The sequence below is a fragment of the Clupea harengus genome, chromosome 24 (genome assembly GCF_900700415.2).
Source record: "Clupea harengus chromosome 24, Ch_v2.0.2, whole genome shotgun sequence".
Taxonomy (NCBI): Eukaryota; Metazoa; Chordata; class Actinopteri; order Clupeiformes; family Clupeidae; genus Clupea; species Clupea harengus.
Genome location: NC_045175.1, coordinates 2,560,421 through 2,583,970, shown reverse-complemented (window position 1 = coordinate 2,583,970; position 23,550 = coordinate 2,560,421). Strand labels below are relative to the sequence as shown.

The 23,550-nt window shown below is 42.3% G+C and overlaps 1 protein-coding gene across 2 annotated transcripts; it reads right to left on the bottom strand.

Annotated features, from left to right (window-relative positions):
- Window positions 1-4,389: 4,389 nt before the first annotated feature.
- LOC105911232 (SWI/SNF-related matrix-associated actin-dependent regulator of chromatin subfamily E member 1) lies at window positions 4,390-15,430 on the bottom strand. 2 transcript variants are annotated; one of them, XM_012840016.3, is made up of 11 exons: window positions 15,349-15,430; window positions 13,954-14,001; window positions 13,243-13,286; window positions 12,587-12,691; window positions 11,632-11,712; window positions 10,901-11,032; window positions 10,379-10,550; window positions 8,549-8,721; window positions 8,079-8,180; window positions 6,314-6,599; window positions 4,390-5,889 (listed from the first exon to the last, which is right to left on the bottom strand). In XM_012840016.3, the coding sequence occupies exons 2-11, from the start codon at window positions 13,958-13,960 to the stop codon at window positions 5,669-5,671; spliced, it is 1,323 nt and encodes a 440-aa protein (XP_012695470.2). In that variant the 5' UTR covers window positions 13,961-14,001; window positions 15,349-15,430; the 3' UTR covers window positions 4,390-5,668. The 2 variants fall into 2 exon arrangements, with proteins under 2 accessions (XP_012695470.2, XP_042559473.1); XM_042703539.1 differs by lacking the exons at window positions 13,243-13,286; window positions 13,954-14,001; window positions 15,349-15,430 and having other exon boundaries at window positions 12,587-13,230.
- Window positions 15,431-23,550: the final 8,120 nt, after the last annotated feature.

Below are 23,550 nucleotides of genomic sequence, written 5' to 3'. Positions count from 1 at the left end.
TTGTTGAAGTCTCTCGGTGAGGCCTTGTTTTTCTTAACTTGTTCAGAAACTCTGGAGGCACAATTCACACACCTCGAAAGACCAAAATGAAAAACACCGCTGTCATATCTGGAGCCAGGCAGGTGCAATGACATGAATTACAGTAAAGGTTTTGTTAAAGTTCACTACATATGCAACCAAAGTGTGGGAACCTAACCTTGTTTTTTTTGCTCTCTTTTGCCAGCTGTTCAGGTGGCATAGCTTGTGTCTGACATTTTAAAGAGAGCTTGAAAACAGGCTCACAACTTTATATCTGACAAATTACTGTCTGGAATTCATGGCAGAACTCAATGAAAAGGTACCACAGGTACCCTGACTTAAACGCAGATTATCTTCAATCTTAATCTGCGTTTCTGTTTAGTTGCAGTGTTAAACCCCACAACACCGCTGTCATATCTGTAGCATGTCAGGTGCAATGACATGAATTACAGAAAAGGTTTTGCTAAAGTTCACCACATATGCCACCAAACTGTGGGTACCTTGTTTTTTTTCCCCCTTGCCAGCTGTTTGGTGGCATAGCTTATTTCTGATATTTTAAAGAGCTTGAATCAGGGGATTAAACAGAATCACAACTTTATATCTGACAAATTACTGTCTGGAATTCATATCAGAACTCAATGAAAAGGTACCACAGGTACCCTGACTAAAATGCAGATTGGTTTTGCCTACAGTAGGGGTTTTGACCTTGTGGTAAACCCACAGATAAGAAACCACTGATGCTTATCAGTCCTTCTGGAGATTTATGATCTACAATCATCATCAGGACGCTTCTAGGCGTTAAACTACAATTCCAATGAAAGGACTATGCGTGTTGTTTTGCGTGCGCAGCTGCTTCTTGCCGACTACGCGTCTGTGATTGTAAATTCACCTCCCGTTCAAGTCTTTAGGGGTCTAAGATGCATGCTGTTGATTTATGATTGTGCAAGTCTTAGAGGTCAGGAATGTGGCAAAGGTTAAAACAATAAAAGGCGCCACTGTATTGTCAATAAAAGAGCACACTGGTGCTCCAGGAAGATGCTTGTAGGACAGTATGATGATTGTTTAGAAGCTCTTGTAAACAAAACTAAACTAAAACCAAAACTAAACCAAACTGCTTTAGACATATGGAGACTTGTGGGCAGCAGAGAACCACAAGGAGTCATCACAAGGAGTCACAAGGACCAAATAAATACTGTTAACATCTACCACTTTTTGTTTCCCTTCCCCTTCTGCCACAAGAACCCCCCCACCCACCAGCCTTCCTATCTCCTCCCGGCCGACCTTAAGCAGATGGGTTCTCCCTTATGTCCCGTGGTTCTGCATAAGGTTCCTTCCTGATTAACATGGAGTTTTTCCTTGCCCCTGTTGCCATTGTGCTTGCTCTAAGGGGGTCTGTAAAGAGCTCTGAGACTATTTTATTGTTTTGGCACTATATAAATAAAATGTAATGTAATTGAATTGAATTGAATTGAATTGAATTGAAAAGTGCATGTGACGTATACTCTGCAAAATGTCAGTTCTAACCACATGTATCTTAGTTGCATACAGGTGGGTGAATTTAAGGTCAGGCACCAAGAAATGCAACCAGTGAGTACCACACCCAAGCTTAATATAACATATGTGTAGAGACCAAAGGCAAAGCCAGCCGTTGTGGAGCGCGCCGTCACAAGGAGTCACATTTTGCATTTCCTTTGGTACTTTTTTCATCATTTGTGATACCAAATGTCATAGAAGTTTTTTAGAAGTTGAATAAAAGAGTAAAAATGTCTTAAAAGAGCAACAACAATATGGCACCTGTGCTTTGCCTTAGATAATAAGCTGTTTGTATTTTCATATGGACAATGTTTTTTTTTGTACCATTTTTTCTGTTTCAGTTTTTTTGTACAATTTTTTCTGTTTACTGGAAGATCTGGCTTCAGTGAAAAGAAAATAATCACATCAAAGCAAGGCATGCATGCCTCACCCTGCAAGCTGCTGATAGTCTTCCTTCCGCAAGCCCACCCTGAAGACACATTCACCACTCGTGATTTGTATTCTCTATTGTTACAGCTCAACCCACTACAATCAACACCATGTAGGCAACACAATTACCCACATTATTCAATGCACAACTCAGCATCACTTTTGTGTGGGACCATCAGCTGTGGATGAACAACATCACCCAGATCAAATATGAAAATACCAAATACCAAGGTGCAAAACCCAAAACTATATAAACCCGGGTCAGATGGGGAGGCTCCCTTATCTGGCTGGAATTTGAACCCTCATCTCTGGGGCTGATATGACTGTGCATGGGTGGTGAATGCTGGGGAGTATGCCATGGTGAAGAAACGTGTATTACACAGATTCCAGCTCTCATTCAGGTAGTTTCACATTGTGCTCTTAGGGCAGTAAAAACTGAGTTAAGCAGATGTGAGTTCAGTTATGGTGGGGATTTTTGTTTTTCTGCCAGGTATGATATGACGCTGTCTGACTACAAACCCATGTGCTAACATGCCCTTTCTGTTCTGCAGGAAAATGGAAGAAAGAAATGATTAACCTCATAGCAGCATCTGCACGGTAAAAGTAAGCTAAAAACAAAATCATCCCACCCCACCCCTGACAACACCTACAGAACTACTTTACAAAATGACCTTAAGCTCAATGACCCCACGACTAAACTTATGAGACGGAGTCCCGTCTGAACCCTGTCACAATCAGGCCATCAAATACTAGTGCTCTCTACGCACGAAGAGACAAACCCACACACAGACACACAGACACACACGTACCCCGGCCCCCATTTCCACCCCCCGTCAGTCGTGTTAAGGTGTACAAGCGTGCGGTTGTGGTTTTTGCTGCTTTCACTTCTACCAGGAAAGGCAGCGATGTGTGACCACACTTCAGGTATGAGTGCAGGGCAAAGGCACTTGCACACATGCACAACACACACACACACACACACGCATACACAGACACAAAGACAGACACACACACTCGCATGAGTACACAGCACATCTGTTACGGTGTCGGGGAGCGATGTGTCCTCACTGCACAGCGCTGTAACCGTTGGCTATCATTACATCTGCCCAAGACAAATCCAATCATGTGATTGTGGTTGAGGCAAGACAGCACTTCAAGTGAAGGATGCAAATGTAAAGGCACACACCTGAAGCACGAGAGCTGAGCCTGAAACTAGACTAAAGAACACAGGTGCACATGCACTCCTAGGTGAGCTGCAACAGCGAAGCCAGACATATGGGGACAGGCGCCTGCTTCAAAACAGGAAACAAACTTCAACCTCAAAGGGCCCCAGTGTTCCAATCTGTTTTTTTTTTTCTACTGATTTGTTGTTGGAACTGCACTGCAAGGCCATTCCAGAAACATGTGACATATAAACCCTGGTGCCTTTAAGTGAACTGTGTGCATAAGTTACTCTTTATAGTTTTCCCTCTCTCTCTCTATATATATATATAGTTAACATGAAAGGATATTCTGTGTTTCAATGATGAGCTTAGAATTTAAATAAGTTAGGGTTTTGGCTCTTTTCTCCACATTGTCTTCATATAGTCTTACTTGAAAGGCTTTAAACTGGGGAAAAAACACCTAGGACCATTTTGATGACACTGCTTGCTTTTTTATTTCCGGTGTACAAAAGTTCATTGGCACAGTATAAATATGAAAAAAAAAAATCACATTGTAAAACCCTTTCTTAAACACAGCTTTCCAAGTGGCTTTGTCATGAGATGATCCTGTGTAACCAGGCTGCTAGGATACACACTGCTTCTAGTTATTGGACAGATATTTTCTGAAAAGTAGCAGATAGCTAGGCTATTTGTTTAGCGTGATGCGAAGAGATGTCGCTTCACTGCTAATGCTGAAGGAGGTTAAACACCACTAAATATAATGCTAACAGCTACTACACACGGTTTAGCATCAGCACTAAACACGGACAACCTTTTAACACTGTTTGGTGTAAAGAGTGCCACTTGATAGCAGCTTAGCAGAGCAATGCCAAGATAAGCGCAAAACTGCTGACACCTGACTCGCACTTCAACGCCGAGACTCAGCACACACACACACACACACACACTCTGTTTAGCACACTGACATCACGCAGTTAAACACTTTTTAGCATTACAGCTAACCCACAGCTATCAGTGCCTCGTCATGCTGCTTCGCTGCCAAAGAATGCAATGGGCTGGCCCAGGGGGGTCTCAATTCAACTCCTCAGTTACCCCATCTTCCCTTGTCAATCCTTACTCACATTTTTCACATCACTGTAACTATAATGCTCTTGGTTGGCTCAATCAGGCTTGCTCAGCTCGTCATGAATTCTACTGATGTACTACCTCGCAGGTGAGTCTCTTCGACAGGGTCGGGAAGGGGGGGGGGGGGGGGGGGGCGCCCTGAGGAGTGGGACTGAGATCACCTGAGCTAGCTCCTCCTAGCGCTTCGCTATAGCACTACACAGCACCTACACGACTGGCACAGACACTACAGGAGGAAAGCCAAAGCAATAAGAAAGAGCACGCTAAGAGTAAATACAAACTCCTGAGACGACAGCAACACATAATACTGATACAGAGAGCACACCACACAATCCAGGACGAAGGGCCCATTAAAAACTATCATTGGTTTCTTGTTCTTCTTCTGCCTCTTCTTTTGCAAAAAACAGGAAAAATGAAGGGAGAATGAAGGAGAGGAGCCAGGAAGGAAGGAAGGAAGGAAGAAAGAGCGAAACAATCTCTGCTGAGTACAACAAAGACCTTCTCATTTATCGGGCTAGGCCACTGAACAGGTGTCCTTTGATGTTGCTTTGACTTCATGTTTGCACAGACTTGCAGCCGGAAGCCTCTGTGCTCTCTCACTCTACCACCATTTTGTTTTCTTGGGGCTCGGTCGCATTTGCATGCACATAACTGTGCGCTGAACACAGTGCGCTGAACACAGTGCATTGAACACTGTGCATTGAACACTGTGCACTGAACACTGTGCACTGAATGTCCACCGTGTCTGCCTTACAACCACAAGAAGCAACAGATTGTCCATGTCAAAAGCGATGGCTTCATGAAGAAACAACCACCACAGAAAAATACCCCCACTCCACATGTGAACACAGCATGAAAAGGGCCGGGTTAGCTGAGACGCCTTCGGAGGCTGTGCGAGGCGACAGTTGTACGTAGCAACAGCACAACAACGGTGAGCTATAAAACACAACTGCAAACATTTAAAAAGTAAATATAGAAATAAAAAAAAAGTTACACATTCCAGTCAAACTTGTACATAACCCCATGCAGTTTCATTTCAACCATTCATAATAAAAACAGCACTCGACACTGTGCGGACCAGAAGCTAACGAAGGCCAGAGAGGTCGTATGTGTGGAGTCATTTGCGCAACAACAGCAAGTCAATGATTAAAAAACACCGAAAAACATAACATTGATATGCAGATCTTGTGTGATTTTTTTTTCTTCTTCTGTCATTTCATTTCCGTGAAGAGAAGTGCAATAGTGAGTAGGGATGGGCGGACGGGCGGACGGGCGGTGGCTCAGCTCGGAGATCCCTCTCCAGCATGAAGTCTCATACGAGTCGATTTGATTGGCTGGGCGGGTGGGCAATTGGATGGAGGACGGGTAAGATCCCACCCGTGATTTGAGGGGTGTGGGGGTCAGTGCGTTGGACGCCCTCCTGAGGACCCGTCGAAGTTGGATTCGGGGTGCGCTGCCTCCTCGGTTGGGGTGCAGGGGGTCTCGGAGCCAGTGTTGCTGTCGCTGGTGCACTCCTCCATCGTTGCCTCGGCAACGCTCTCCTTGTCCTCCTGGGAGGCCTCCTCGCTGGCCGCCGGGGCGTCCTGCTCCTCCGGGGCTTTCGACTTCTCTGCTGGAATTACTAACGCAAAACAAAATGCCACGCATCAGTATCAGTGTCATATTACATACCTTGTAGCTGTTGCTTTACATGGCTGGTAAAGATCCAGGCACATGGCACATGGCAGATGACAATGACGACTACAACGACACTAATGTGCTGCATCCGCGAATACATGTTTGATCTTTACATCTGTTATTCAACAGGGCAGATTATGACAGATTATGAACCACATACACCAAAAACACATTTCTCTGGTTACGAGAATGAGACAGAGGAACTTTTTCTCTGATATGTTAGTTCACCATGTACAATTTACTCTGTGAGGTTCGTTTTTATTTTGATGTGTATGTCACCAATGGGCAATCCTTGTTCACTGGCAGAATAGTGACTACAGCTGAATCACTCGATATAAAATCCACAAAAATAGGCCTGAGTTGTTTACCGGTATCTGTGGGTTTGGCCTCTGGGGCCAGCTCCTCCTCCTCCTCCTCCTCCTCCTCCTCCTCCTTCTTCTTGCTGCCGTCGCTGTGGGAGTGTGGGTGGGGCTTGCTGCTGTGGGTGGGGCACTGGGTCTTTGTTTTGTCTGCTGGGGTGGGGCTTGTTGGTTGCTCCGCCTCCTCTGCCCCCTCCCGCTCCCGTTCGGCCGTGCGCTTGCGGGACACCTCCTCAGCGGCGGCCATCTCTGCGGAGATCTTCTCCATGTCCACTTCCACCTTCATACAGCACAACTGGACGACAGACACAGACATGGAGGGATAGAGAGAGAGAGAGAGAGAGAGAAGGGAGGTGAAGTAGACAAACGGACAGACAGACAGAGATAGATAGACAGGCAGGAAGGCAAGCAGACAGGCAGATAGATAGACAGGCAGGCAGACAGACAGACAGATAGACAGGCAAGCAGACAGGCAGACAGACAGACAGACAGACAGACAGACAGACAGACACACAGACAGACAGACAGACAGACAGGGGGGGGCCGATAAGGAAGAATTGATGATAAAGAGAAGCAGAGGGAGAGGTAAACAAATGGACAGAGAGAGACAGGAAGAGAGAGGCGAGAAAGGATAGGGTGAGGGAAGAGAGAGTACTATTTAATGCACATAGTAATACACAAGGCTGATAATGTAAGTCTGTTTAAACAACCTACACTACGTTTTACAACCTACACCTGATTTCTACTGCGGAGATCAAACCACCTGTGAACACAGCATGAAAAGGGTCGGGTCAGCTGATACGCCTTCAGAGGCCATGCGTTACCATAGAGATCAAACCACATGTGAACACAGCATGAAAAGGGTTCAGGTCAGCTGATACGCCTTCAGAGGCTGTGCGCTACCATAGAGATCAAACCAACGGATGCAGCAGGTATGAGAGAACACACAAGCCTCTAATGATTCCAGTGAAATATACTCCTAATATTTAATGTAAATTTTAAATAATCTGTCCTCAATATCACAATGATAGCAGGGCAAAATTATATCACTTAAAAACTGTGATTCCACCCCCACTAACACTTGACCCACTCTTTTTCATATATCATATGATACATAAGTCAATTTGTGATCTTCTATGAGAGCAATGCAATTTTATGTTAATACAAATAAATAAAATGTATTTAATTATCTTAATTTAACCCGAATCTCACTGTTCTAGTATTGATTCCTATGTACCGTTACATAATATGTACATTAAGAAGCTTAAGAAGTAGATCTGAATAGGATCTGAGCTGCATTGTCAGGAAGATGAGTAGTTTGAGTTTCAAATATCAGTGGCAATATGAAAAAAAGGCCCAAGTTAAACTGAGATGCTCGACGAAGTTACGAAACAAAGAGAACTATTGTGGCTACGGAATCATGCTGCGTGCTTTGACCTGTTCTGCTTTGTGCAAGTTGGAAGCTCCTCTGTGCTTTAGTAAACACATTCTGCTGCCAGCCGCAACCCTTCAGCTGAGCTCAGTAGCTCCACCTCATGGACAGATTGTTATTTTCCTCTGGAGCGTCTACTCCACTTCACATCTGACTAATCTTATCTTTATCTTTGTAAAGGTGTTAGAATAAGTGAGTGAAACTTCAAAATCCAAATGATGAAAAAAGGATACTACACTCTTTTTTTAAAGGTCTATTTTTCTGTATCATTACACTGGACAGTCCAACTTTATTGATTAAAGCTCGAAATCTTTTGTTCCAAAACAGGCACATCACCCCTACCCTTTTGAGCTCGTTCGTGAATGCCTCGGTTGCTTCGAGAAATTTCCTCTTCTTGAGCTGGTGACGGTCTTCAATCTGCAGCAGCTCAGCCTCCAGCTTTCTCTACAGTTTAAAGACCATATATCACACTGACATTAACATGACACAAAGATGCTCTAATCACTCTACAGGTTACAGACCATACATCACAATAATATTAACATGACACAATTTTTTGATTGTCTCAACACAAATCTAGCTTGTAGTGGTGGTCCTTCCTTGGGCTAGTCATTGCACAGGTGCACTAGTAGAGGTACAGTAATGGACCCCTGTTCACATCACTCCTGTTAACAATATAATTCCCTTCCTTGCATTTGAATATATTTATTAGCAGTGATGTTTCTGGTCACGAGCAGGAGATCTGACTTGGACTGATACCCTGACAGGTGAGAGATTGTGAGTCGGGTGAACGGAATTACGAGTCGGGTTACCTGGTGCACCATGAGCGACTGGACCTGGCGTTTGAGCACCTGCATGCGCGCCGTGGTGACGACAGAACGCACATCCGGGACCACGCTGTCACTCAGGATCTCGCTGATGAGGCGGTGGTTGCGCTGGAAACGCGCGGCGGCCGAGTGCTTCATGGAAAAACCGTCGTCGTAATCTGCAAGGGGGTAGAGAGGGAAAGGCACCATACATAATTAAAGCGGTACCCTAAATCTAGCCTATGCTGCATAATGGTGTTAGGCCCAAGTATCAATACGTGCCAAGAGGCAGAATACTTACGACTTGTATTCATCACAGCTTTCATAGATGTTTGCTCACAAATATGTTAAGGGTTCTTAGAAAAGCTTGGCGAAGCGACATCAGGAAATAAATATTCAATATGTCTATATCCTTATTTTAATTTGGAACCCGACACCGACACCAACAGCGACCTCTAATTTAAAGGCCATGTGACCCAAAATGTCTGACTATTAACAAACCACAGTCACCTGGTTAAGACCCTCTTGTAGGATCAAAGGACAATTGACTAGTTCATGGAGGTATGGTAAGATAATGGATGATACCAAAGCAATCAATGCAGAAAACATGACAAATGATAACTGCTTGGTAGGACCAGCCATACATATTCCAAGTCCCGTTCCCTCTCTTTCAAAATTGGATATAGTATACTTATATTGGATACAAAAAGATATAGTACACTTGAAAAGCAAATTATTATGTCATGCCAGTATACTGAAAGACTGAAAATTGAATAATACAATACTGGCACAAAACAATACATTGCAAAGTGTGATGATACTTAACTGTGCTGTTTTTCCCCCACCCAGACTGATTATGGAGTAATAAAGATGAAGTCACTGCCATTCCTGCCAGTTCCAGAAAAGGCAAAATGCAACTGCATTACTGACAGTGTCACAGTACCTTTCCATTGTCTTCTTTTCCCCCTGGGCTTGCAGAAGCTAATTAAAACTGAATGACAAGCCGCCAAAACAGATCTACTTCTCAGGAAGTTCGATGATGAAACAAAAATGCCATAAGCGCAACTTGACTTTGTATTGACATGGAGTTGGTTCGTGCCAATTCCTATGGGAATATTCCATTGAAGACTGACATCATAGAACTTTCAAGAACTTTTCCTACCAGGTAGCCCGATAGTTTTTAGTTTAGTGTTGCTCACAATCTTGAAATGTAATGGTTCTTCCAACAGATACGTATTTTATTATTTCAAAATGTTTTAAGAATCTGAATCCTTAAAATTGCACAAAAAAAAAGATTTTGCCGTTTAAGGATTATGAGTTAACATTCTGTGATGGGTAAGATTAGACCACGCACCTTTCATACCAGGGAAGTTCTTCTATGAGGTCACCCTCTGAAGATAGATCTTGAAAAACCTGAACACATTTTGACAAGACAGATGCTTGGGGGGTTCCTGGATGAACTGGTACTACATCAGTGGGGTCTCCCCTCAACCACAAGAAGCTCCCACTTAGCCAGAGTTAGCGTCTCTAACTGTTAGCATGTGGCATAAGCGTAAGAAAATCTAAAATGACTGCTTCAGCTGAGTGTTTTGAGCATTTTTTTTTGCTGTTGCTTTTTGCCCAATCTGGAGCCCTCTGTTGCTGAGACCTTCACTGACCAGAACTGTGGTGCCATCCCATAATAATGGAAACACAGTTTAAATCCTGATTCATTCTTGTCATTCTCTTGGTCTTACAGATCAAGTGAGACAAAAAAAAAATACAATAAAGTGGCGGCCCTGGTGATTCTGTGAGATGGGTGGTTTTAGTGCGGGCAGTGACACGGACGGCACTCACCATCGGGGTCCTCGGCTGGCTGGATGGTGAGGTAGGGCTCACCCTTGTCGAGGCGAGACTGCCGCTGCCGGCTCTCCTCCTCCAGGGCGGCCTCGGCGCGGTTCTTGGCGTTGACGTAGGCCAGGTACGCTGGGGAGTTGTGGTAGGCCTTCATGCTCTCATTGTACTCAATCTGTGGGAGAGGCGGGAGACGAGAAACAGAGAAGACGGAGGAAACAGAGAGGTCGAGCAGGACAGACGAAAAAATGTTTAAAACAAAACAAAACAACCCTGAGGTCCCTCAAGACACACGCAACAATGTTTTTCTCGCGTGACTTGAAACCGGCAAACAAGAAAACAGAAAAACGACAATTTTCTTTCTATCACAAAGAACCTACTCAGAAGTGTTACAGAGGTACACATGTAAACTGGAGGGAGCCAGCCAGAAAACAAACACGGAACAATAAACAGTAGAATGAACAGTTCAAGCCACTTCCGCCGGGTCACCCAAAACCACCCCATCGACACCTCATAAAAACCAACCTTCTCTGCTTCGTAGTCATTCAAATATTCCTGTTTCTCCTCATCAGTGAGGTCCCTCCACATGCCACCGATTATCTTCCCAATTTCCCATAGCTTCAGATCAGGATTGGAGGCTTTAACTTGGTCCCAGACCTGGTGATGAAAACCAGACATGGGCATGGGGTGCGGTGGGGTTGGGTTGATTCGGTCGGGGGGGTTAGCAACTATTGGCAGGTTACAAACCAGAGGCCGCTGGGTGTTCCCCAGTGCGATGTCACATTTTGTTTGGCTGCTAAAATGTGTTTTTCTTTTAGCTCCTTAGACTTGAACTCCTTGTTGCTTAACAAGTGTGTCTGACTGAAGATATTCTGAATCCAAATAAGATGAGAATAGCATAGGCTCTCGCGAATTTGTTCAAACGAATGAGCCAATTTTCAGTTCTTTGCATGTGTGCTGATCATGTGCAAATGTTTGACCAAGGTAAATGCAAAGCATCACAATAAATGTACAAATCATTTACCCGCCATTTGAAACCCTAAAGTGTTAGAATTCGATTTCCTATGCACCAACACCAATCACTGGGCCAACACAAAATGGTAGAAATCAGGTGGACAGGGGGGGACCCACATATCCCTATATTTGTGTATAATAGTAGGCACTCACATAATTGCACATCCAGCCATGAAATATGGTTCATGATTAACTGAACCAGATTATGATGAGGCAATAAGGAAGCATTATGATACACTTACCTTCCTACTATATCGCATGTAGGGCATCAAAGGCTTGTCCGGGGGCTTGGGTGGTTTTGGGATGGCAATACCTGATGAATTCTAAATAAATCAAGCAAATAAACAAACACGTATTAACGAGGCAGACACGTACGTTCAAAGACGAATACATGAGAAATGGTAACTTAGCTGACCATACTCTTTTATTTTAGCTTATTTTATTTCAGAGGCACGTGTTTTTTGAGAAGTGCTGCCCTAAACTTTGTAATGGAATTTTGAGAAATCCCACTTCATTAGGAGAACAGTCCAGAGGAAGTACAGCTTAATAATGAAGCCCTTCTCTCACACCAAGAGTTTGTTTTGCACATGTGTTGACATTCTGGGTCTTTAGTTGCCACTGCCTCATTTTCATGACTATTCAAAGGAAGTTATGGGGGCAAGAAAAGAAAGAAAAACTGCAGATCACGAAGTGATAACTATGTGTCACTTAGTTTTATCCGTTATCATGAAGGATCTTAGTAGATACTGACACTTACTTATCATGCGTCTTGAGATTTGTAGACCTACCTGCCATATTTGTCCAGCTAAAAAGTTAATGATAACTGTGAAGGCTTAATATTTCCACAGACCAGTTTCACCAACAAAGATGGATGAGGTGAGTTGCTACGATGACGTTATAAATCTGGCTATATCTATTTGTCCTTTCGGGCCTGTCTGTGCGGATTACCAGGGTTCATCAAAGAAGCTTTCTGATTCCAACCTGAGCTAACAGTCCGCAGTTATCTGTTGTCAATACTCATAAACCCTCACTAGCTGCTAACACTATTATTATTTACAGTGTGACTGCCCATGAGGAGTGCAGAAAGTTAGCCTTGTAAAGCTAACTAAGCCTCCCTTGGTTTGATCTGTGCCTCGGTTCTTTGTGTCTTTGCCTGGGTACTGCACCTCAGTCTACATCCTCCATCAATGGTCCTACCGTTACCCGACTGTTGTTGCCAGGGTTTCCTCCCAGCCTGTAGTTGTTGTAGGCCAGATGGCTGTATGGGTTGTATCCCACAAACCCGGGAGTGTTGGGCGTTTGCTGATGAGGAAACAAATGAGACAAGAAACACGGATGAGAAATGACCACAAAACAAACGATGAAAAGTAAGAAAACTGAAGAAAAAAAAACATAGTCAATCAAGAAATAAAAATAAAACAGAACGAATAAAAAAAACATGATAGAAAGACGTAAAACTAGTGAAATAATCCAAAACAACTATGACATGCGGCAATGCCAAAGCAACATGTGTCGTACAGTCAAAACGGCAAAAAGCGACATCTAGCGCATTGGCATTATTGACATCCCTCATAACAGAAACCATCATACATGTAGTGACTGTTTTAGCACTACCATATCACTCACAAATTAGGCATGGCTACAGACGACATCTGTACTAAAGCTACCACCTTTAAACAAAGGGACAGAGACCACAGGTCTGCAATAGAAGCAAGATGCAGATAATGGCCACGCCATGTGTGTCAACACTAACAGAGGCCCTAACGATCACAAATGATATCAATTAAAAACAGGACACAAGGGGGCCCCTTCCTAAACTTGGATCCATCTTGTTCGCTGGCTGCAATACTTACTGTCATGGGGGCAGGGGTGGGGGGAGGGGCAAAGGAAGGCCTCTCTGTCATAAGGAAACAAAAAAAAAGGGGGGGGGGAGACACAACATTAATGACAAAGGCATGGAGCCTTTATTAATGAGAGAAAAAAATGTATCTAGTGTTCAAGACATTTTTCCAATTAGTCATACAAAATGTGCTGAAATACAAATAAGATAGACTCTGGTTAACAGCAGTTAATTTCACTGGTATAGTGCCAAAACAAGGTGATATTAGAATTAATCTTTAATCCATGGTCCTAGTTTTCCTTTTGCCCAATTCAACTTTTCATGAGGAAGAAAATGTGAAATGTGCTGTCCTATTTAGCCCTAATGCCCCAAAGGGAAACGTGTTTTCTTTACCAAATGATAAACCAAGCCATATATCCTATATATCACTAGTGAAAATTCGATGACAGGTTTGTGAAAAAAATAATATACAGCATTTATTTGAACATTTATCCCCAAACTCATAACCATTCTTAACAAAATCATCTTAGACTAAGCCTTGTAGAGCACAAAGTCGTTCTACTTAGAGAACACAAATAACAGGTGACAGAAACCTGCACTGAAGTATCTACACTAAATTGCAACAGAAAAAGACGTGACCTATATCCAAGCCACAGATAGTAATTTAAGACGTCTACATTTCGCTATGTATATAATAGTCCAATGCACTAAAACCAATCCTTACTTGACATCTTGGAAGATGGGTGAAATCAGTCTATTCCAGGCACTGTGTCTGTAATAAACACATTATACAGAATGATGAAGAATGGTGCATTGTACGTTGGCGTTTCACAGTGAGACGCCGTAGAGGCGCTGCTGATTATTGTGGAAAGGACAGAGATGCCAATGATGCCAAACAGCGTCTTTGAAGCAGTGTGTGTATGCTGGGTTACAATGGGAGCTGGGAGGAAACGTGCAACCAAGAGACAGCTGGCAACAGAAGCCTAGCTTCCTGCTTTAAACTAACTTGGTAGCTATACGTGTATTTAAGTTAATATGTGGCTGTACATGCTACACAACGAAACTCAATTATATTTAGCTAATATCTATTACAACTGTCTTGTCGTATGTAGCATTAGCTAGCGACAAACCTAGCTTGCTAACGGTTACAGTTAGCAAGCTAGCTTTCAGTCAGTCTTCTTAGATATCACAAACTGTTTATAGAAACAAATATACAAGTCTTAAGTAACGTTAGGTAGTGATTTTGTGTCGCACGGTCAAACTGTCAAATAAATGTAATTGATACCAATCAACCTAACGATGACGGTATTATTCAGTAACCTTACGTGTACAAAATGAATAAAGACTCCAACGTTTCGTCTTTTAACAAATCTGTCATAGCTAGCGGTAGCTGGCTTGTTACGAATGGTAACGTTTGTCAATAGTTCAGGATTATAGCTTTAACGTTATGAATTTAGCATGCTAACATTAGCCCTTTTGTTAAGTTGCACTAGCCAAAGTTGATTCGCTGGCTAGCTGTAAACACAAGCACCCATACGCTAATTTAACAAAGGAGTCTAGTTTGAATTGAATCGACATTGGCTTGACACCTATGCGAGCTAACAACTGTTCATCGCTTGTCAACAGAGAGCCGATGCTATCCCTTACTGGTAGTATAAATCCAATCTAGCCACACTATGCTACTGTCTGTAATAGCTATCGATAGCTAGCTAGCTGTCATTCGATAGCCTACCCCTCCCTGTACGATTAAACAAGACAACAGTATGGGAATAAATAAAGACGCAAAACGGCAAACTTGAATTTAGATAAGCTAACGTTACGAAGTTAGAATACACACACGAATGTGAAGCGTTACGCTAGCGTACTTGCGTTGCCTTGAAGATGTATCGCTAACGTTAGCTGGCAACACAAGGCAGCTAGCTACGAGGTAACAGTTAGCAAGCTAGGTGACCAAATCCTGACTGTCCCTAACGTTTATTTACGGCTTAAATGCCAATTGTCACGCGTGCTGGGAATGCTTTCTAACTACATGAGATTTACGATACGATTAATTATATAGATAGAATATCTTTTTCATAGAAATGCTAAAGTTAATGATTGAAATCGGAGGACCGCTCACCCCAAAATCCCTTTGTTCCAAGCTCTGCGAGCTGAATTATCGGGTACAAGCACCACAGCTCAGAGACGAATTAAGCTCCAGCAAATACATGGAAGTCACTAGAATGTGTGTATTATTTTTTTAATTTCAGGGCGATGACAGGCGCCCAGATAACTAGAGAGAGGTTCACATTTCATCGAACGCACAGTCCATCACAAGCTGAAGTGACAACTGCGACGCTCTTGCCATGCAATGTTTGATACCATATGGATGTTCCATCACAGAGGACACTTGCCAGATGTGTCACAGTTCCACATCTGGTTTACGTTTAGGCCTACAGGTTGCAACCAGTCTTAATGTGATCTGCGCATTGTTTGCTCGATCTTTTATCCGTTAACATCACATTACAAATTGCATTGCTCTTCGCTTGAGTTATGCGTAGCATATTTGTAATCATATAAAATGGGAATCATTTATCCTTTGTTGGAATTTAATTGCAAAACTGATTCAACTATTTTCGTAGGCTATTTAAACTTGGATTGTTACTAGGCTACCAATTTAACAGCAGAAAGACCTGGAAACAGGTACGGGGTTAGGGGAGTATACACTCAATCAACTAATCTGATCATGTCAACATAATCTCCCTGTTCCCTTAATCTGAAAACATATAAGGGGTTTAGGGGAGTGTATATGCTCAATCAGCTCTTATGATCATGTCAATCTTCCTGTTTCCTCAAAAGAGCATCAACCTTTGTTCTGAGGGCTGCACCTTTAATATATGGAAGTGTTTGAAAGATGTCAGTATCGTTTAATGGCTTGCGATGAATGCTATTCATTTACATTTTACATTTAGTAATTTAGCAGACGCTTTTATCCAAAGCGACGATTCACCAGACTTGTATATCTAGGTCCAGGCTAAATCACTTATACTGATTCAAATGTAACCCACTTGGTGATATGACCTGTCACAACTGAACACAAAACACAAGAACATAACAGAAGGCACCCGACCCATAACCCCTTTCATAAGTCTTTGCCTTTGCCCACATGCCCCCTCTTATCCGTGTGTCAAATGAACAGCTTTGTTGACCTTTATTTTCTTTGCTTACATTTGTAGCTCATTCCCTCATACTCTACAAACTGCAAAAGATTGGAATGGATTAAATGAAGTACAAAACTGAATGTCTGTAATTATAGTATTTATTGTGTCAGCATATTCACAGCATAAGAATTAAAGAAATACAATCCCTAGTCCTGTGATATAGGCTTGCTTAACCTTGAATGTCCAATTTGTCATAATCCACTCCTGAATATAATGATGCCTGCATGACTGAATTCCCATGGGTGCAAAACAACACTCCCCTGTGTTCGTACTTGAGCTTAAAAATTCTCGCCTAATGTAATATCTCTTGCCTTGTCAAAGGGCAAGCCAAATGTGCTCCATCACAATGACTCAGACCTCTCTCAGGGAGAATATTATTGTATCAGATTATCTGTTTTTTCAAAGGTGATGGCCTCATGCCCTCCCAAGTATGACAGCACAATTCTCTAATCACACACAAGTAGGCCTTTGGAGAGCAGCTGCGGCCGCTTTGCTCGATGTTGTTAGAACAAGGATGCCTCACATTCCTCGGACATTCTAGAACAGCGCTACTTGTCCATAGTTTTAATGCCTCCCCAGCTTAACGTAGAGTGTGCAAATATATGCAACCATGTTTACTGTGCGAGAAGTCTGATATGGAGTCATTTTTGCTGAGAGCGCATACAGAATATGAACGAGCGCAGGGACTGAATTGAGCATGTAAAAACAAAAACTGAGGGGTGAAAACAAATGTTGTGTAAAATAAAGCTGTTATCACAAGGGTAGCACTAGTTATGATTGACCACAGACATGATGGTTGTATCAATGTTTCAGTTTTGAGCGCTCTCTCGACTTGCGTCTGCTCGTTTTATCATTGAAAATTCTTGTCGCTCTCGATGTATTTTTTCTCAACCGGAAATGCACTGTGTGTGTCAACAAATACCACTAGATGTCAGAAGGGCATCTTCACCAGAAGCAGCAGGAAATGTGTTTTCGATGTTTCAAATAGAACATGTTGTTTACCGTGAATATGACACGTGCATTTTGTTTTCAAGTTTAATGCCTCTTTAAAATGGCTTAAGATGCCCTTTTAAAGAGGCATTAAGGAAAACCTCTACAGGTAGGCTAACAGCCAGCAGATGTGCAAACCAGCAACAGCACAGTTGCAAGCTAGTTTACAAACTGGCGTATTTCACTATTGTGGGATGCTGCAGCAGCCTTTCCACCTTTCACAAGCCCTCTGCCCATTCACACCAAACTTATGCACAATTTCTACTCTGCTTACAATACATGATACATTATAGCCTACATACTCTGTGTCAGTATATTTACCCGTGATATAAACCAATGCCATTGACAGTTTTTTTTTTGCTTCATAGCTCTGTTTATCTTTATAGTGACCTTATGAGTACCAAGCTGTCGTACAAGAAAATGAATAATTTTGCTTGCGTCTGATTCTCCCTTCCCTCCACATAGTGTAATAAACCTCATAGTAAACAGAGGTTAACCGCAAATCAGCAGAGATGTTAATATTTACTTTGTTTTAATGTGTCCCAGGGTACTGGGAATGAAATAGTAAATACTGCGCAAAACTTCATTGCAGTGACGGAACTCTGCAGGTTAACGAGACACGGCAACAGCTGTCTGGAAGGGAAAAAAGCTCATCAGCCCACCCACGCCAACCCTCCTTACAACAAGAATATCATTATTATGTAGATCTGTATATATGTATGCAGTCTTGTATATATCATTTTAGATTTTTTCCAGGCTTCTTTTAGAAGGGGTTGAATGGGAAATCAAAATGTGTCCTTCTTAAACACAAGGCACTACAAAGTCAGTTATCATGTGATTTTATCCTCTGTCGCATGGGTCTACGAAACACCAAAAGGCAGTGAGACATTTAAATGTAAAATAGTATTTATTGTTACACTAGGTCTCTATTGCTCGTAGCTTGATTGTTCTCTCCCTTGTACGTCACTTTGGATAAAAGTGTCTGCTGACTAAATATGAATGTATTCAAGCTGGACTTGGGAAAAGAAGCATGCTTAAGTAGGCCTATGTGCTGATTACAAGCTATTTCTAACCCCTTCTGAAAGAAGCCTCTTTTTTAGTAACTGTCTATATAGACTTGTAAAGGAGACATAAACACACATCCCACCAGCAGGCTATCCACTTTGTAGTTTCAGTGAGTACATCTTTTGTAAGAATAGGTTTTACAGCATGACTTGGCCAGATATGTTAGTAAAACTAGCCCTGGAAACTTGTGTTGCTGGTTTGAACTTCTGCTGGCTAAGGCCTCTTTAAAATGGCCGTTTTCACGTCAACATGTACTATTTGAAATATCCTAAACACATTTTCTGCTGCTCTGGTTTGGTTGCACTTCTGACTGCATCTAGTGGCATCTGTTTACTGTGTTCGCCGTCACAGTGAAATCGATACACAGGACGGTCGTCTAGTAAAGCTTTAATCCATGCCGTCATTTCCAGTTGGAAAAATACATCAAGAGCAAGAGTCATTTTCAAAGAAAGAGCGAGCAGCTGAAAAGTCGAGCGAACACTCAAAACTAAAGTGAGAGCCAGAAAACTGAAATATTGATGCAACCCTCATGTCTGTGCTCAATCACACAACTTCACAACAATCAGGACAACAGCAACATTATTTTCCTCCCCCAAATTTCTGTCACTGCGCTCATTTGTATTCTAGTGACTTCCTACAGCAGCCAAATCTATCACTGTCACATGCAAGTACTCATACCCAAAAAACCTAGTATAAGTATTACAACAACAGGGTGCACTGCAACCATCATACCAATACTTAACAACAGCAACAACAAAGATGCCTTCGTGAGCCTTTCAGTGGGGTTGTCAAGTGGGCACCTTACCTCGAAAAACCAAAATCCAGCAGAAGTGTTGGGGTTGATTTAGCTACAAAGCCGCTAACACCTATCTCCACTGGTCTTGTGTGTGTGTGTGTGTGTGTGTGTGTGTAACCTCTAACACCTATCTCCACTGGTCTTGTGTGTGTGTGTGTGTGTGTGTGTGTGTGTAACCTCTAACACCTATCTCCACTGGTCTTGTGTGTGTGTGTGTGTGTGTGTGTGTGTGTGGTGTGTGTGTGTGTGTGTAGCCTCTAATACCTATATCCACTGGTCTTGTGTGTGTGTGTGTAACCTCTAACACCTATCTCCACTGGTCTTGTGTGTGTGTGTGTGTGTGTGTGTGTGTGTGTGTGTGTGTGTGTGTGTGTGTGTGTGTGTGTGTGTGTGTGTGTGTGTGTGTGTGTGTGTGTGTGTAGCCTCTAACACCTATCTCCACTGGTCTTGTGTGTGCTTGCCAACCTCGTACCCTCGCCTCCACTACCATATCCGCATGCTTTAGCTTCTTCTCTACAAAGGCTTCCTCAATTGCATCTTCAAAGGGAACTCATTAAAGTAAACAATACACACCCTCAGAATAACACACCATGTATGGTCTCATAGCAGTCACAACAATACATCGTGGAACTTGAAGTTGCCTTCTGACATCAATCTTCAATGCCGCCCTTTGCCAGTACTGTTTGTATGTGCCTTGTGTCTTTTCTTTCAACTCATTTTCAGCATTTTCACTTGAGTGCATAAAGACTTCACAAACCTAGATGGATCTTTGTAGAATGCAACCCTAGCTTGCTCTTTCTTCTTCCTTCATCATCTAAGGAGGTCCGCCCTCCTTAGTGTAGCCATTCTACTCTTCACCTCTGCCTGCAGTACACAATGTATCTCTGTTCACTATCTGCAGGTAACCTCCACTTCAACTTGACTTGGTTTAAAAAAAAATCTATATTGGTCAAACCAATTTCGTACGACAGTAAAACCGCTCAGTGCATTTGAATTGCGGCCTTCAGAAAAACAGTGTCCAGTCTGCATTGCGGTAGGCTTCACAATTCATATTTTTCCCATTGCACGTTTTGATGTGGAGCTATTGTCAATGGTTTGGGCTGTATTGATGGTTGAATGGTAGGTCTACAGCCTTCTCTTGGAATTAAAACATCACCTTGTTTTTCTAGTGTCAGATGGAGAATTTCAGAACATCAGAAACGCTTGCACAAAAAACTTTCTAACTATATAGAACTATATATTTTTTTATATTTCTAACCATAACTGTCATTCAAATGTCAACAAACTGTTATTCTACTATACTGTATCAGAAAACCAATGCATTTGACTGAGACGAAGGCAAAGAACTAAGGCACGGGTTAGTGGGTGACATAACTTCGCAATCTAGCAAGACTTGATCAGTGCTTACTGTAGTTGTTGGTGTAGTCTGACATTACCTAAGTTAGTTAGCTCGCTAGGTTTACACAAACTATGAGTTAAAGAATATATATGAAGTATCTGTTGTTTGCCATTAATGCGTGGTAAACATCACACTGCCGATGATGGTTTGCATTGTCACTTTACGTCAATGGCAAATCTGATTGATACATGTCCTCTCTACATCAAAATAGAATAGAATATCTTGGCCTGCAAGTCTGCCACATTTTAAGTAAGCTACAACACAACGAGGTCACCACAGAGAAATTGAGTATTTTTCATTTTCATTCATTCATTCAAGCAAAGCCAATTTGGGGTCAGTTTTGTCTTCTTTCACTGTCATTAGTGGTGGTAGAAAATGTTTCCCAAAATAATCCTTACATTTTCAATATAGCTCCATCATTCCCCAAATCAACCTTACATTTTCAATACAACTGCATGACCTTTAATGACAGCGTTATACCCTATAATGTAGATGTCAGTTGCACAGGTGTGACCCCTGGTAGATCTGTTCACTTCTCCAAAAGACAGCTTTGTAAAGAATTCTGGAAATGCTCACACTCTGTCCGTTGCACTAAGTATTAAGAGTTGGCTGTCAACAATGCCTTTCAGCCAGTGTGAGTCTCGCAGCTATAGAATGGTGCTCGGAACAGCTGTGGAATTCTCAGTGCTCCTGGACACAAGGAGGCCACTCGTATTAGAACACAAGCGCAGGAATCCACCTTAAGCCCCACAGACTTCCCATTTGGGATTAGTCACAGGAATTTCTCTCTTCGCACCAGTGTCTTCCTATTCAGGACAGGGCTTCCAAAGCCCACAGAGCTCAACCAAAATAGACTCAGGCAGTGGAACTAAGCAGCCTTGAAAGCTTACTCTGGTGGTGCACCATGGGTGTATTTTTAGAGGGCGATGGCAGTTCCATTATTATGATGTATCATTCCTGAGGTATTCCTTGGACAAATGCCTTGGCTATTATCGTTGAACGTGTGCACCTAACTGGGGTGTGAAATAATGTTTAAGTCAACAAGTATTTGAGACACAAGGACACGGTGGAACCGCAAGAATCTGACCTGCTCGGTCAACCGGTTAACAGCGAGATCATGTGGACCAGTTTAAAACAAACAAACAGAGAAATGAACATATATATGAGCTGATGTTTCAGAATCTCTTTGTCAATTGTGGTCCGAAGAACTTGTAGAAACAAACTTCAGGTTCATTATTTATGTCTGTGTTGAGCTCGAAGGCATGGCTATCCCCCTGAAGCTGATGTTGGCTCTCGGTTTGTCTTTACAGACACAAAGTTGTACAATCATTGCTCATAACCTTTTGCATTTCTAAGATTTAGCTGGAATTCTAAAACAATATTTTTTTCCAGAAAACAATTCCTACTTAGATTTCTTGCTCAAATAGAACATTCCAGCAATGACCAATCACTTTTAGCTGTTTATCCAAGGCTTTGGTGTTCAAACATCAGTGCTTGGATAAAGGTGCGACTGGCTTTGTAGCTTGTGTTCAGATGGAAGATTTCTGATATTTCAGGCTAGACAACCAGCATCTATACAATAGCTTTCTTATAGAAAATAAAAAGTCAATTTTGGTAACGAGTTTTTCATGAACAATGCAAAATTGGAACATATTAATACTATTAATATATATTTATATAACATTTAAAGCCATTTAATTCTGACTATGATAATAAAGAGTCCGCTAATCTAGTGAAAGTTTGTCCATATTTGAGCTCAACAGCCAATTAAATTACACCCCTCCTTTCCATTCTCCTAAAGCAACATGTTGATTGACTGAAACTGTGTATGTCTCGGTTGAGCCATGATCTTTGTTTGCCATTTACAGCACCAGGCCTGTGTATGAACACAGAAGTATTTTTGAGTGCACACAGTGAACGGAGAGCTGGAGGACCACAAGGACTGGTTTTCGAGTCATTTTAATGACTCAAGTATATTCCTCAAGTATAGAGGTATATCATTACTGCTGAACTGTAGTGGTTGGACGTAAAGGTTTAATTACTGAATGCTACGCACATACCAGAGACCCAGAAACCCCCTTCACCTCAGCTGACTTTTTTCCCCCTTTATTCCTCAAAACCAACGTCTGCACATCGTTAGCAGGACATGTGCCGATTTAACGGGGCGGATGAGTCATCGCTGTGCTCAACAAAGAGAAGGGGGTCAGCGCTGGGGGCCTTGGTGACTCTGCCAAAATACTCTTAGGTCATTTCCTTTCCCTTTTCTTTGTCCAATCTTGAGGCATTCAGTGCATTTTTGGTCAAGTAATCGTTTGACTCCCTCAACTCCCTACGGTGACTTAAGTCATTTTATGTCACTACTTGAAAAATGAGGTTAAGAAACAAGGTCACGAAATACTCAAGCTTTATTTAATGGAGGCAAGCACGTTAGGAGTACAAAAACACCAACATGACCCTAAATATGATCCCTTTATCTGAAATGTCCTCCTGCTGCTTTAAAGATGATGTGGCATGGTGACTCTGACTCCATCTCTGCATCCTTTACCAGAACAAAATGAGGCAAAATGTCTTCTGCATAACTCCCTTTTGATAAAGCCCAGATTCTGGGCCTCCTGGTTTAATAATTACAGAGCCATCTCTGGCCAGAGAGATGGAATGCCTCCCAGATTCCAGTCTATGTGACAGGCAATATTTATGAGGACAGTTATCAGACAAAGCACTTAGACCGCTCTATTTACAGTGTTTAGTAGTCTCAGTCCTCGGTGCCCCTCAGATGTATTTATTCTCTAGAGATCTAAGAAACTTGAGTCGGTGTGTCGTGTAAGCCATCATGGCCTCATCACCGTGGCATGATTCCAAAAAAACGGGATT

Excerpts from the sequence above, each read along its gene's own strand:
- LOC105911232 (XM_042703539.1), bottom strand. The coding sequence starts at position 12,829 with ATGTTTTTTTTATTCGTTCTGTTTTATTTTTATTTCTTGATTGACTAT. Across the intron at positions 8,181-8,548 it reads AGTCGCTCATGGTGCACCAG|AGAAAGCTGGAGGCTGAGCT; the intron begins GTAACCCGACTC and ends TTTAAACTGTAG. Across the intron at positions 5,890-6,313 it reads GGCCAAACCCACAGATACCG|TAATTCCAGCAGAGAAGTCG; the intron begins GTAAACAACTCA and ends GTTTTGCGTTAG.